The sequence below is a fragment of the Salvelinus sp. IW2-2015 genome, linkage group LG4q.1:29 (assembly GCF_002910315.2).
Source record: "Salvelinus sp. IW2-2015 linkage group LG4q.1:29, ASM291031v2, whole genome shotgun sequence".
Classification (NCBI taxonomy): domain Eukaryota; kingdom Metazoa; phylum Chordata; class Actinopteri; order Salmoniformes; family Salmonidae; genus Salvelinus; species Salvelinus sp. IW2-2015.
In genome coordinates, this window is record NC_036842.1 from 52,222,914 (window position 1) to 52,236,981 (window position 14,068).

At 42.0% G+C, this 14,068-nt stretch overlaps 1 protein-coding gene across 1 annotated transcript in view; it reads left to right on the forward strand.

Annotated features, from left to right (window-relative positions):
* The window catches only part of swap70b (switching B cell complex subunit SWAP70b), a 32,219-nt gene extending 20,503 nt beyond the window's left edge, over window positions 1-11,716 (forward strand). Inside the window, exons 4-12 of the mRNA XM_023984977.2 lie at window positions 645-872; window positions 1,256-1,402; window positions 1,533-1,641; window positions 2,074-2,255; window positions 8,371-8,478; window positions 9,268-9,434; window positions 9,888-10,086; window positions 10,458-10,554; window positions 10,774-11,716. Of these exons, the coding sequence (XP_023840745.1) occupies window positions 645-872; window positions 1,256-1,402; window positions 1,533-1,641; window positions 2,074-2,255; window positions 8,371-8,478; window positions 9,268-9,434; window positions 9,888-10,086; window positions 10,458-10,554; window positions 10,774-10,892 (1,356 nt within the window). The 3' untranslated portion in view covers window positions 10,893-11,716. The remainder of the gene's footprint in view (window positions 1-644; window positions 873-1,255; window positions 1,403-1,532; window positions 1,642-2,073; window positions 2,256-8,370; window positions 8,479-9,267; window positions 9,435-9,887; window positions 10,087-10,457; window positions 10,555-10,773) is intronic.
* The last annotated feature ends 2,352 nt before the right edge of the window (window positions 11,717-14,068 follow it).

Below are 14,068 nucleotides of genomic sequence, written 5' to 3' on the forward strand. Positions count from 1 at the left end.
TTTTGGGGGGGCAAGTGTTTTTAAATTGTGCACTATTTAGAAATCATAATAATAGTATGGTAGCAGCAGTTGTGATGTCTGCGTGAGCGCATGTGTGCTAAGGTGAGGAGAACCAGAGCATGTGGTCAGTCCAGTTCAAGTGTTCAGCACTCTGATGGCTTGTAGGTAGAGCCTGTTGGTATCAGACCTCATGCTCCGACACCGTCTGCCTGACGGTAAGGGCGTAAACGGCTCGTGGCTGGGGGTGTGTTGGGTCCTTGATGTAGCTGCGGGGCTTCCTCAAGCACCGTTTTGAGTAGATGTCCTGGATGGGTGGGAGCACCGTCCCATTAATGTACTGGGCCATCTTCACCACCCGCTGGAGGGCCTTGCGGTCGTGAACGTAGCAATTCCCATACCAGGCCGTAATGCAACCGTTCGGGACGCTCTCGATGGTGCAGCAGTAGTATTTGGAGAGGACCTGAAGTAGTAGTATTATTTATTGGGATCCCCAATTAGCCGCTGCTCCTGTCCTATGAGCCGTTCCGGCTCACACAAGCCAAGGATTCGTGCAAGTCCACCCACCTACATAATACAATAAGCGCCCCCGTGCGTGCTGACGTGTGTCTGTGTACTCACCTGTGTCTCTTCCCAACCCCCCTCAGATCGAGTACTTCCTGCGCAAGCTGACAGAGGCCATGGGTGGCAGCTGGGTGGAGGAGCGCTTCGAGGACTACAAGCTTGAGCTTTGCACCAAGCAGCAGTGCCTGAGTGCCTGGGAGATAATCACCCTGGTGGGCACTGGCACTTTCAGCAAGGGCATGGACCGCCAGACCCTCTCTATGGGCATCACCGAGGTCTTCCACGAGCTCATCCTTGACGTATTCAAACAGGTCGGCCTCAGAGCCATTTATATCTCCATGCCTTGGCAAATGTTGATGTCAACCAAACTACCGTCATGTGACGTGTCCATGGTCGATGGATGGCGTTGACCAGTGTTATGTACTAGCAATACTGTAGCATGGATCYAGCTTTTAAACACCACACACCAACACAATGTTTGGCTGAGTGTAGTGTCGCCTTTTTTATAGGAACCACATGAATATTGACGATTTTAGAATCTCAAATGCAACACTACAAATGGTGGCTGTGCGGCGGTAAACTAAGCAATTATACTGAAACGTCTCCTGCTAGTTTTTCAACACCGATATTAACACAAACCGACAAAGACAGAAACACAAAACTGTCTGAGCCTCCTGTTTTTCGCTTGCTGCAGGGCTACATGATGAAAAAGGGTCACAAGAGAAAGAACTGGACAGAACGCTGGTTCCTCCTGAAGCCCAACTCCATATCCTACTACGTGAGCGAGGACCTGGCAGAGAAGAAGGGTGACATCCTGCTGGATGGAAACTGCTGTGTGGAGGCAAGGAACACTAAACGACAACAGTAAACACCAACGACCAATGCTCATACATTCATTTGAACCCTTAACCTAACTATAAAATGCATGTTGGTGGAAGAGTGTAAAACAAATTATGAAATTGTCTTTACAGTCGTTACCGGATAAGGAAGGGAAGAAGTGCCTGTTCTATGTCAAATGCTCCGACAAAAGCTATGAGATCAGCGCGTCGGATAAGAAGAGGAAACAGGAATGGATACAGGGTAGGAAGTGGACGTATTTCATTTGTATTTAATCAGAAATGAAAGCWCTTGTACATTGCTCATACCGTATTTATAGATTACAAATGTATATTGTTTTTGTGTTTCGAATCCTGTTGTGTAATGTAACTAGTTCTCAATTCTCTCACCATGCAATTGATCTCCTGTTGGTATTATGGAAAGTATAGGACTGTACATCCAGACTTTATTCATGGGTATAAGTACAGGGGCACGTTCAGCAGAGCTCAACATTGTGGAACGTTCAGATAGAAATATGTTATGTAGAATAGTCAGGCCTCTCTGACATGATTAATAAGTAGTCATATCAGCTTTACTCATCACATTTCTYTCTGCAACATTCCACAACATTTCCCTATACTGAACATGGCCCAGCCTTGGACCTGACCCCTGTCTGGTGTCTCTTCTCCATTTCAGCCATCCAGACGTGTATCAGTCTGCTGAAGCTGGGCCGGCCGGCGCCGCARCGCGAGTCCCGCCAGAAGCGGAGGGAGTTGAGGCAGAAACAGCAAGCGGAGCAGGAGGAGCTAGAGCTCAGGATGAGGGAGCTGCAGARGGCCAACGAGAACAAGCAGCAGGAACTGGAGGCCATGAGGAAGGTGAGCTCACTCACAACGGTCAACGTCCTCCCTTTGCTACTATGACCTTTTCAAACTACAGAGTTGAGCTGCCCTGTGCTGGCCTAGTTATGCATCCACAATGTGAAGGGAAAAAAAACTCCAAGTCAGCACATTAAGGTAGTGTAAAAATGGTAGGTAACACTTTACTTGACACTCAGCGTCATAACACATTATGACACTTTCATAACCATGTCATACGTCATAACAGCTGACATAACTTGTCATAACCTGTTATAATATYGTCCTAACACTGTCATGACACATATATTTAGACCTGTTGTGACATACAGTATATTGCGTTAATTTATGGCTGGTTATGACACCTACATAAGTGTCAATGTTACACCCCTGAAAAAGGGTAGAAAGAATCACGATAGTGATACGGAATGTTTACTCATTGAACGTTTAGTGCTATGAGAAAAAGACCGCGAATTCTCCGTGAACTTGAGTGGAGACCAGAGCAATCGATCTCAGGCTCATAGATTAAGAGCATTTAGTAGATCACAGATTAGCACTTTTATCCACGACAACATAAAGGAATCAACATAACGTTTACACATTCCTCTCACAATTCGTACCCTTTGTATGCTTGACGGATTTTAACAGAATTATATAAATGTTATCAATCTATCAACTAATACTGACTGCATGATCTTCTTAACCTTAGATGTTTTAAGATCCTCACACTATGAATTTACTAATACTTTTTAATGTATAACAGGCTATTAGTATTTCCTTTAACCTGTCACATCAAAACCCGCAAAACGTTCCATTACATAACAGCCTACTATATATATATATGGCTGGTTGTGTTGACTAATATATATATATATATATATATATATATATATATATTAGTCATCAGCAACAGAGCATTGGGGTAGGTGCATGTCTGATATCAATGTGTGAGCAATTACAATTATACTTTTACAGGGTCTATATATTTAAATGTATATAGACCCTGTAAAATTATCATTGTATGTATGTATATATATATATGTATATATATTAGACCCTGTAAAATGATCATTGTAATTGCTCGCACATTGATGTCAGACATGCACCTACCCCAATGCTCTGTTGCTGATGAATGCAGGAGCYGATTTCAGGTGCAGGACAAGACTGATGACTGATATAAGGGCATGTACCTGATAGGCCTATCTGGCTTATATGATTAGGATGGTCATAATGCTTATTGACAGTGTCATAAAGTATATTTTCTTAGTCCAAGTAAAGTGACACAGGATGGTCATAATGCTTCATGACAGTGTCATAAAGTGTATATCTCTACAAGTTATTTAAAATATGACTAAAGAATTTATAAAAAAATTAAACAGGATTTTAGAAACAAACTTTCCAACAAAAGGATACTTCTTGGCGAGGAATTTTATGGGGGGGAATAAATGTGGGTTTGACACTCTTGTGTAGGTGTCATAACCAGCCATACAATAACACGTCACAACAGGTGTAAATATATGAGTAATGACAGTGTTATGACCATATCATGACAGGTTATGACATGGTTATGGGTGTCAAGTAAAGTGTTACCAAATGGAGTCATTAGAATCCGTTTCCACCTACTATCTCCACTGTTCTTAGTCTAGTCTGGAAGTCACGAGGATAGTTGCTGGTACACATTTAAAACAGTCGGGGGGGAATGTGGTTCATCTCCGTCATCGCTTAAATGAAGAGAAGACCTGTGAAATGACAGTGCTACTTAAGGATGTAGGTCACCTGAAAGACTAACTTTTTAKATGTGTGAAGTTCCTCCCACAGAAACAGTTTGTGGTAGGTAGATTCAGTGCCATGTGTGCTTCTGAATGTTAACAATAGAATAGCCCTACTTTTTGGTTTCCTCAATGGTTTCGCAATGTGAGAATGTGGGTTGTGCTGTTCAGGGGAATGAAGTGTGTGTGTGCACTTAGCTTTTTGTCACTTCCACWTCACTCATTTTCCCAGTCAACTCTCTTAATACTGATTAAAGTTCTTTCAGTCTGGCCTTTTGATGCAGTTTATTCACAGTTGAAGTCCAATTGTCACTGCTCAGTTGGGTCTTTAATTACAGATGAAATGTCACTTAAATTAGATGTTTCCTCATTTCACTCGGCAGCAAAAAACATGGACAGTTAAAATCAAATYCATGATGGCAYTATTCTSCTATACATGCGGTAAAGAGGTCAATGGAATGCAGACCATTTGGCGACCATTCAAAAAATCGGATCTAAGAAKGTGGATATTCGTCAAATTCGTCATAATTTGTGTTCTAACAGGCCCACAATGTGGTAGACTGTATTTGGTTGTTTTCGCTYCATAATATTTAGAAGTTGTTCTTTTTGGMTTCAGAAAAAATGTCCGCAAAATGRTAACTCCCATTCGTATAAGCTGGTTGCATAGCTAGCCATATAGAATTTGGTGGTGGTATTTGAAGCCGTTTTTTTAAGTGTAATGCCGTTGATTTGTGACGACATCCATACTAYTATTATACTTTTTACCCTAACATTATGTGACATACACATGGACTGTTGTTTAAATTGTAGGCGGATTTTGATGGGCGGCAATGAGGAGATTCTGAATCTTTCCCCCTCGTGGCGTTTCCATTGTTTTGGTTGAARTCCATTGATCTCTTTAACACATGTATTGAGCTGATTTTATATTAACAAAGCAGTTCCMGTTATGAGTGAAAAAACATTCGGAAATGTTATTTCACTGGTCGGTGTTACTGTACTAACACTTCATCTTCAGTATGTTCAGGCCCTCTATTTTCTGTAGAGATTGGTAAGAAAGATGGTGCTCTAAGTTCCAGTACATACCAGTGCTTCTCTTCAATACCCATTGTAGCAGAGCTCTTATAGATGAGACCCATGACTAGTCATCTGGACAAGCTCAAATGAGCCATACAACAATACCATAAAACGTTATTGTCCAATGTAACACATGCAGTGTAGCTGTGGACAATCATTGGATTTATTGGGGCAACAATGTCCCTGTGTCTGAACGTTCATTGTGCCCCTAGTACTCGATGCATAATGAATGAACAACAATCTCCCATTGAGGTGCAACAAGTTCCCGTCTCTCATACTCCCCAGTCCAGGACAGGTCTGTGGTACACACAGGACTGGAGGGTGAGGGGTCGGCGCCCTTTATTAACCCTGGGTTCACTTGTACACGGTAGCCATTCTGTGATCGGTTGGTCACTTCACACTAACCTGCGGTAGTGAGTGAGTAACGAACYAGTTAGGTCAATTGACTAGTCACGGCTGCACGGAAAGAGTCAAATTAGGATTAGTCGGCAGTTTTGAAGATTGCACTGTCGTGGATAGCAGCTGTTTTACAGGGTCCTGAACAATTCTGCTGTTGTTCTTATGTTGATTTCAACTTATTTTGTACGTCTTGTCTCCGCCATTCATTTCCTATGACCGAAAACGGCTTCTGGAGGTCAGAACAGCGATCACTAATCTTGATTTCTACTTCAACAGGTCGGCAGCTCTAGACGTTCGGCTTACTCCGGATTCAATTAACAACCAAGTTGAATTTAAAATAACGTAGTTGTTGGAAGGGACAATCTGCAGTTCAAACAATGAAAAAAGTGTCCTGCCCTGCCATTGTGTTGGTGAACAGCTGAAGGATGGGGCTGTAGAAATGAACCGCRTTCAAATTCATAGACCGAGCTATGGATGCAAGGACTGAACTTCCATGAGATCAAAATGACAGTTTGAACCATGTTTTGAGGCTATACAGTGTTGGTTTACATGTTCATTGTTTACAAACAAGGTTATGTRTTGGGTCCTGATTGGGTATGACAGTTGAACTAAGCGCATGAGGCATTTATAAGTTAACAGTGCCTTCAGAAAGTATTCATACCCCTTGACTTATTGCACATTTTGTTTGCAGCCTGAATTAAAAATGGATTCAATATATGTTTTTTCTCACCCATCTACACACAATACCCCATGACAAAGTGATGGGAATGTTTGCAAATTTATTTGAAAATTAAATGGAGAAATATCTCATCTACATACGGTACCAGTCAAAGGTTTGGACACACCTACTCATTCCAGGGTTTTTCTATAATTTTTTAATATATTTTTTAAACTATTTTCTACATTGTAGAATAATAGTGAAGACCTCAAAACTATGAAATAACACATTGAATTATGTAGTAACCAAAAAACTGTTAAACAAATCGATCTATTTTATATTTGAGATTCTTCAAAGTAGCCACCCTTTGACTTGATGACAGCTTTGCTCACTCTTGGCATTCTCTCAACCAGCTTCATGAGGAATGCTTTTCCAACCGTCTTGAAGGAGTTCCCACATATGCTGAGCACTTGTTGGCTGCTTTTTCCTTCACTCTGCAGTCCAACTCATCCCAAACATCTCAATTGGGTTGAGGTCGGGTGATTGTGGAGGCCAGGTCATGTGATGCAGCACTCCATCACTCTCCTTCTTGGTCAAATAGACCCTACACAGCCTGGAGTGTGTTGGGATCATTGTCCTGTTGAAAAACAAATGATAGTCCCACTAAGCACAAACCAGATGAGATGGCGTATCGCCGCAGAATGCTATGGTAGCCATGCTGGTTAAGTGTGCCTTGAATTCTAAATAAATCACAGAAAGGTGACACCAGCAAAGACACCATCACACCTGCTTCACGGTGGGAATCACACATGCAGAGATCATCCGTTCACCTACTCTGCGTCTCACAAAGACACGGCGGTTGGAACCAACAATCTCAAATTTGGACTCATCATACCAAAGGACAGATTTCCACCGGTCTAATGTCCATTGCTCATGTTTCTTGGCCCAAGCAAGTCTCTTCTTATTATTGGTGTCCTTTAGTAGTGGTTTCTTTGCAGCAATTTGACCATGAATGCCTGATTCACGCAGTCTCCTCTGAACAGTTGATATTGACGTGTCTGTTACTTTAAACTCTGTGAAGCATTGTATTTTGGTCTGCAATATCTGAGGCTGGTAACTCTAATGAACCCATCCTCTGCAGCAGAGGTAACTCGGGGTCTTCCTTTCCTGTGGTGATCCTCATGAGAGCCAGTTTCATCATAGCGCTTGATGGTTTTTGCGACTGCACTTGAAGTAACATTCAAAGTTATTGAAATTTTCCGGATTGACTGACCTTCATGTTTTAAAGTTATGATGGACTGTCGTTTCTCTTTTACTTATTTGAGCTGTTCTTGCCATAATATGGTATTTTACCAAATAGGGCTATCTTCTGAATACCACCCCTACCTTGTCACAACACAACTGATTTGCTCAAACGCATTAAGAAGGAAAGAAATTCCACAAATTTACTTTTAACAGGGCACACCTGTTAATTGAAATGCATTCCAGGTGACTACCTCATGAAGCTGGTTGAGAGAATGCCAAGCGTGTGCAAAGCTGTCATCAAGGCAAAGGGTGGCTACTATATGCTATGTTATACATATTGAAACCATGCAATTCTTTATTTTTAATTTTTAAATTGAACCTTTATTTAACTAGGCAAGTCAGTTAAGAACAAAGTCTTATTTACAATGACATCCTAGGAACAGTGAGTTTACTGCCTTGTTCAGGGGCAGAACTGCCTTCTCAGCTCCGGGATTCGATCTCGCAACCATTCTGTTACTGGCCCAACGGCTCTAACCACTAGGCTACCTGCCGCAATAACGTAGAACAATGTGGAATGCAAACATGTTCAACGTATTTAACAAAGATGGGATATGGCCTACATTTTGTTTCTGTAGGCTATTTAACAAACTAGGCTATAATGGACTAACATTCGGATTGGAGTTGATGACACCGCAATACATAAGACCGTAAATACACAATTTGAAGCAACCACATATTTAGCCATGGAGCACGTTTTGATTGGCCAGTGAGGAGCAAGCCTCTAACTTTTGTATTAATCAAAACCCAGCCCTTTCGCGCTACCACCAGCTGCAGTCCCATAATTCATGCAGTGAAAATGGCAAAAWATATTTCTGACACAACCTTGGACCTATAGCGCTTCCGCCAGTGCTAAGATTTACCATTGCGTCAGGTGTATCTGTCGTCAATTATGCTCAATTATGTAATGACTGTTCCCTCCGCTATTGGTCAGAAACTGGAGGAGGCGGCGGCCAATGCGGCAGAGGAGGAGAGGAGACTCCTGCAGACGCAGACTGAACAACAGGATCGCTACAGGGTGGACCTTGAGAGGGAGAAAWTGGTACCTACCTACACACAATTTAGTGACCAAAAGAGAGATTGTTTAGACTGTAAGCGACACCCACAGCTGACTACTAAACACTATGTGGCCAGCTACTTATTTGACTTCAACAAATTGGGCCGCACCCCTTTAGTTGGCTACTATTTCATTACGCTGGCTTTTCAGGGACCCACTGCACCCAGTGAGACTTCTCTTTATTTATTCAGTCAATTCTTGGGTCCATGAAAAAGGATTTCAACTTTCTAGTTATTTTATCCCCCTGTTTATGCTCTTAAGCTCATAACCTCTGACATGTAGTCCAAACATCCTACTGGCAGACTTTATAAATGACATCAGTTTATAGAACCATCTATCAATGAGGTGTTCCATTTATTTTATTCTCTCAAGTCAATGTCTGCTCTGTTTCAGGATGTACCCACAAGGGTTGCGTCCTTTCCCCCCCCCCTGTTATAAAAAAGAAAATTAACATKATTTTTACAGATTGGCATTTGCGGTGGCAAGTGTTTCCAATCAGGAACTGTCATAGCCTGAATGGTAGGGCTGAATGATAGGAAATTAGTGGGCTTAAGATAGAAAAGGAAGTGAGTGGTACACAATGGGTTAAATGAGTGATTTAAAAGGGATAGGTATTTTTGTATTTTTAATACATTTGAAGTAAGTTAAATGAGTGCTACAGCCTACTAAGCGCCGACTCCTAGTGAATGGGTCGTCCGGTCCAAGAGCACCACTAGATTTAGTCTTGGATACCTGTAGGGCTCTTTATACAAGTGTCTTCTCGCCGGTCCTCAGGTGCGACAGGAGATGGAGGAGCAGGTAGCTCAGAAGTCCACTGAGCTGGAGCAGTACCTGCAGCGCGTCCGCGAGCTGGAGGACATGTACCACCGCCTGGAGGACGCACTGGAGGAGGAGAGAGGCGCCAGGCAGGACGAGGAGACGGTTCGCAGGCTCCAGGCCCGGTCAGTGCTCCACACACACAGAAAAGCAGGCATATACGCATGCACTCTTGAGATGAATGTACAGTGATGGACTTCATTGTCTCTCTGGCTGAGTCACTGTAATTGTCTGACAAGTGGAGTTTGTCAGTGAGGAAGAGGGAAACGCACGCACACAAAGCCCCCCCCAATGGATTCACGAGGGGGATACACACACGTGGGCAACAGTCCCTCTTGTACAGAAACACTTCCTTCCTTCCTCTGCTGACATTTGTGCTTCTCTGGGCTCAGCACTTCTCACATTGTGTTCTGAGTAGGGCATTTGTGTGGGTGTGCGTGCGTTGCGTATATGCTAGGGTGGATTTATGTTTGCAGTGTAATTGTGTTTTTGATCAACACATCTCTTTTTTCCCCTGTTTTGAATGTGACACATTCTGTACTATCTGTTCCCTGGACTTTCTGTCCACGTCTCTCCAGGTTACTGGAGGAGGAGGTGACCAAGAGGGCTGAGCTGGAGCAGATCCACCTCCACCAGCAGAGGACCATCACTGAGACGGAGGCGGAGAAACAGGAGTTGGAGAAGGAGGGAACGGCCAAGGAAAGTGCCCTGCAAGCCGCCATGCTGCAGTTGGAGCAACTAGAGAGTGAGAGGCAGGGGGCACTGGAGCAGTACCAGGTGAGACATGTATTAGGGTCGGTTTCCAGGATTGAAGATTTACGGCCTGCTTCTGGACTAAAATGTACTTTCGACAGAGGTTCTTCATTGAGCATGCTTTTCAGTTCAGGAGTAGGACTAATTTMGGGTCTGTTAGAACTAGGGTGCTTGAGTTGTGGTGCTAGAACAATGCCTAATTAGATGTTTAGGGGGTGCTAGAGCGGTGTCTAGGCAACTACTACCAGACGGCAATTGTAGGGGGCACTAGAGTTCTACAGGTGAGCCGTGGGTTGTCCTGTTTCAGTATTAAAAACCAACTTCCACTTAATTTGAAAATGAGATGACTTACTTGTACAAATCGACTGAGATCGTCTCTTCTTTGTTTGTCACAGGAGGTAATGCAGAAACTGGAGGACGCAGCGAACAACACCAGGACCTGGAAACATAAAGTGGCCCACCATGAGGGATTGGTCCGCCTCATTCAACCAGGTAACACAACACTATATTACTGCGCACTTTCCCTCTCTCCTCCTTTTATCAATACTCTCTTCATTTAGCTATATTTCCGCTCTGTCCTGTTCTGGTATTTTTCTTTCTCACCATCTGTGGCCTGGGCGCATCTCAATAATCTAAAGTGGCTTCCCCTCCTCATTTCCTTTCCTTTGTCTGCAGTGATGTGAAAGACCTTTATGATTTTTGTTTTCTCAGGTTCAAAGGGGCCTCAGAATATCACTAACTGGGGCCCAGCAGCCTTCACTGAGGCAGAACTAAGCCTGAGGAAGAAYGATTGGCAGGAGCGGAAGAACCGACCCGCCCAGACCCAGTAGAGCCCCCATTCAACACACTCATGGTTGCTGAAACATTGATGGAACATTGATGCAACTTTGCCCTCAGTGTGAAATGTTGCGTCTTCAGCATTCATTAACTCAAAAGGGAACAGGGAAGGCAGGCTCGCTTTTACACAGATACCAGGGTTGTGTTCATTAGGCACCAAATGGAAGTCAACAAACTGAAACAGTGTCCAATAGGAAATTGTCTTTTTCCGTTGCAAATCGATTTGAAACGTTTTCTGTTTCGTGCCCTAATGAACACGACCCAGTTCACAGCAGGTGCAGTACAGATCTTTATACTACCTGCATAGCCTGATAGTAAAATGAACAGACAGATTCAAATTGCTTTCATATGAAGGACTGAAGGAGCTGCACGCTTGACACTAGTAATTCAATGTCTGAGGAAGGTGGAGTGTGGTCCGAAACGTTAGATTCCTTTCATCAAAACGTTTTTGACCGTGTTTTGATTATACATTTTTTTCCTAAGGGATTTCACAATTGTTTGTCTTTTGTAAATGTAAAACTACAGCTTGCATAATTTTAATCAGGTTCCATTGCCAAAGTCATAGCACTTAATAACCCATAAAGTAGTATGAACAAAACTCCATGTTAACATCATCAAATTTCATTACTCATGAAAATAATAATCAAATAACTAGCCATCATAGTGTACTACTCCCATTTTATTAAATGTAATTTTTGCGTACACATACTAAGAAATGGGACATTTGCGGTGTTACACTTGAAACTTTGCTGCTACACTGTAATGAAAAATTGTACAGTAATCGGAGGTATTATCAATATTAAAATACTCAAAGTTTTACGGCAACATACTGTACATTATGGCGCATTGTGGGAAAATGTTATGGGCTAGGAAAGAATTGCTGTATTTCAAATGTTACTGTAATTTCACCACACAGAATACAGTACCGTACCATATCTTTGGTGCACCAAAACCCCTTTATTTTTTAAAAACCTTTAACTAGGCAAGTCAGTTAAGAACAAATTCTTATTTACCATGACGGCCTACCCCGGCCAAGCCTGACCCGGACGACGCTGGGCCAATTGTGCGCCGCCCTATGGGACTCCCAATCACGACCGGTTGTGATACAGCCTGGAATTGAACCAGGGTCTGTAGTGACGCCTCTAGCACTGACATTCGGTGCCTTAGCCCACTGCGCCACTCGGCAGCCCTCGACCACTAGTGGGTGCATGGTATTGTTGTTTCTGGCTCATTCAAATATTTTGAGGAATGCCTTGTAAAGGCTGTATTTGTTGCACCTGTGAGCAAGTGTGCTCTATCACTTGAACTCCTATGTGGTTATAGTGTCCCATCAATAGAACTCCCCATGTTGTAGTCCTAAAAACTGAAAATGATTTACTGCCATCCTTATGGGGGAAATGAATGGGGTTTTGGGATAAGGTCTGACGTTAACACAGGCTTCGGAGATCTTATATGTTTTAATCTATGAGATATCAGTCMGGTACCATAACCTATGTGCTTTCATGCTTGTGTTGATTACAGAAATGCTTCAAAATTCACAGTGACGTTTACCCGATGAAGAATATCTCATAGAACAAAACGTGTAAGGTCGTAAACCTGTGTTTACCACAGACTTTATTTTCAGCGTTTATCCAAAACCCCTCCAAAAACCTGATTCATTTCCCAAAAGACTTTGGCCAACGAGCCATGGCGGAGTTGGTGCCTCTACCATTACTATTGATCTCTATTTAAATTCTACAGGGGACAGATTGGAGTGGCACAAAAATGGTTAAGCATTGTATCTTCATGTCCTTTTGGTCTGTTTTGCCATGTAGTTCCGGCCAGTTTAAAAGCCTTTGTTGGCCCCTAGAAGTATGCGTGATATAAAACACGCAAATATTCATTGATAGGCTGTAATGTGTAAACACTTCACCTAGCAACCACCRGCTTGCACCAATCCTTTGTAATTACCGTAAAGTACTGTGAAATACAAACCCCTCCCCTCAATCATCCATTCATTCAGATTACGGGAGCATTTATTTATTTTATTTTATAATAGTACATTTTAAGGTGTTGTACTCTGTCATTACACAGTACTTTTATACCYTATTTATATTACTGTAGGTGTACTGGAATATGAAATACAGAATTTTTTACCTGCCACTGAGCTGCCTGTAACTGCCAAATTCACAGCAACCCCTTTATAGTGTAGKAAATTACAGGGCTTTGTAGCACGGTGCCAGAACCACACTCATGGTGGGGGATGGAGTTGTATACTGACAATTTCACAAATGACAACTTCTTGTATTTTGTAGTCATTAATGTGTTTAAATAGCTGAAGACTGATTGTTTTATTACAGGGTTCAATCTTAAACAATAATTGTATGCAGTTGTTGCAAGGATGCACACGTAAGTAGAGAACTGATTGTTGATATATCATGTAACAATATTCACAATAGAACGTAATAGATACAAGACCCCAGTCTCTAATTGATATGATGCTGCCATTGAAACAAGGAGAATGGTATGGTACTTTCAAATTATGTACTCCAGGGGGCACTATAGTTTTAGAAAACGCAGGTTATTCTTCATTTGGTCTTCTCCTACACATAATTTACTTTAATTTATGTCATGGATAATACATGTTATGCTGTTAACAGTGTGTGTGTTTGGGGTCCCTATTTCCATTACTTCACTGCACAAACCCTCCACTTTCTAAAATAAAATATAATCTACAGTGAGACGTAAACCAAGATTATCTGCATAAGTGTTGTATTTATCTGCCGAGAAACTTTAACTTTCGTTCATATTGAAATAAATCGTTTTTATAGCTTTTTTGGCCAAATCCAGTGGTGAAAAGTACTAAAGTATTTTTTCTGTGTGCATCTGTACTTTACTTATTATATTTTTGACTACTTTTACTCATCTACATTCCTAAAGAAAATAATGTAATTTTTACACAAAAGTACTCGTTACATTTTTAAATGCTTAGCAGGACAGGAAAATMGTTTAATTCATGCACTTATCAAGAGAACATCCCTGATCATCCCAACTGTTTTGGGCTCACTTAACACACATGCTTCCTTTTAAATAACCTCTGAGTGTCGTCTGGCTTGCTTACTATAAGGAATTTGAAATAATTTATACTTTTACTTTTGATACTTAAGTATCGAAAGTAAATGTAATTGTT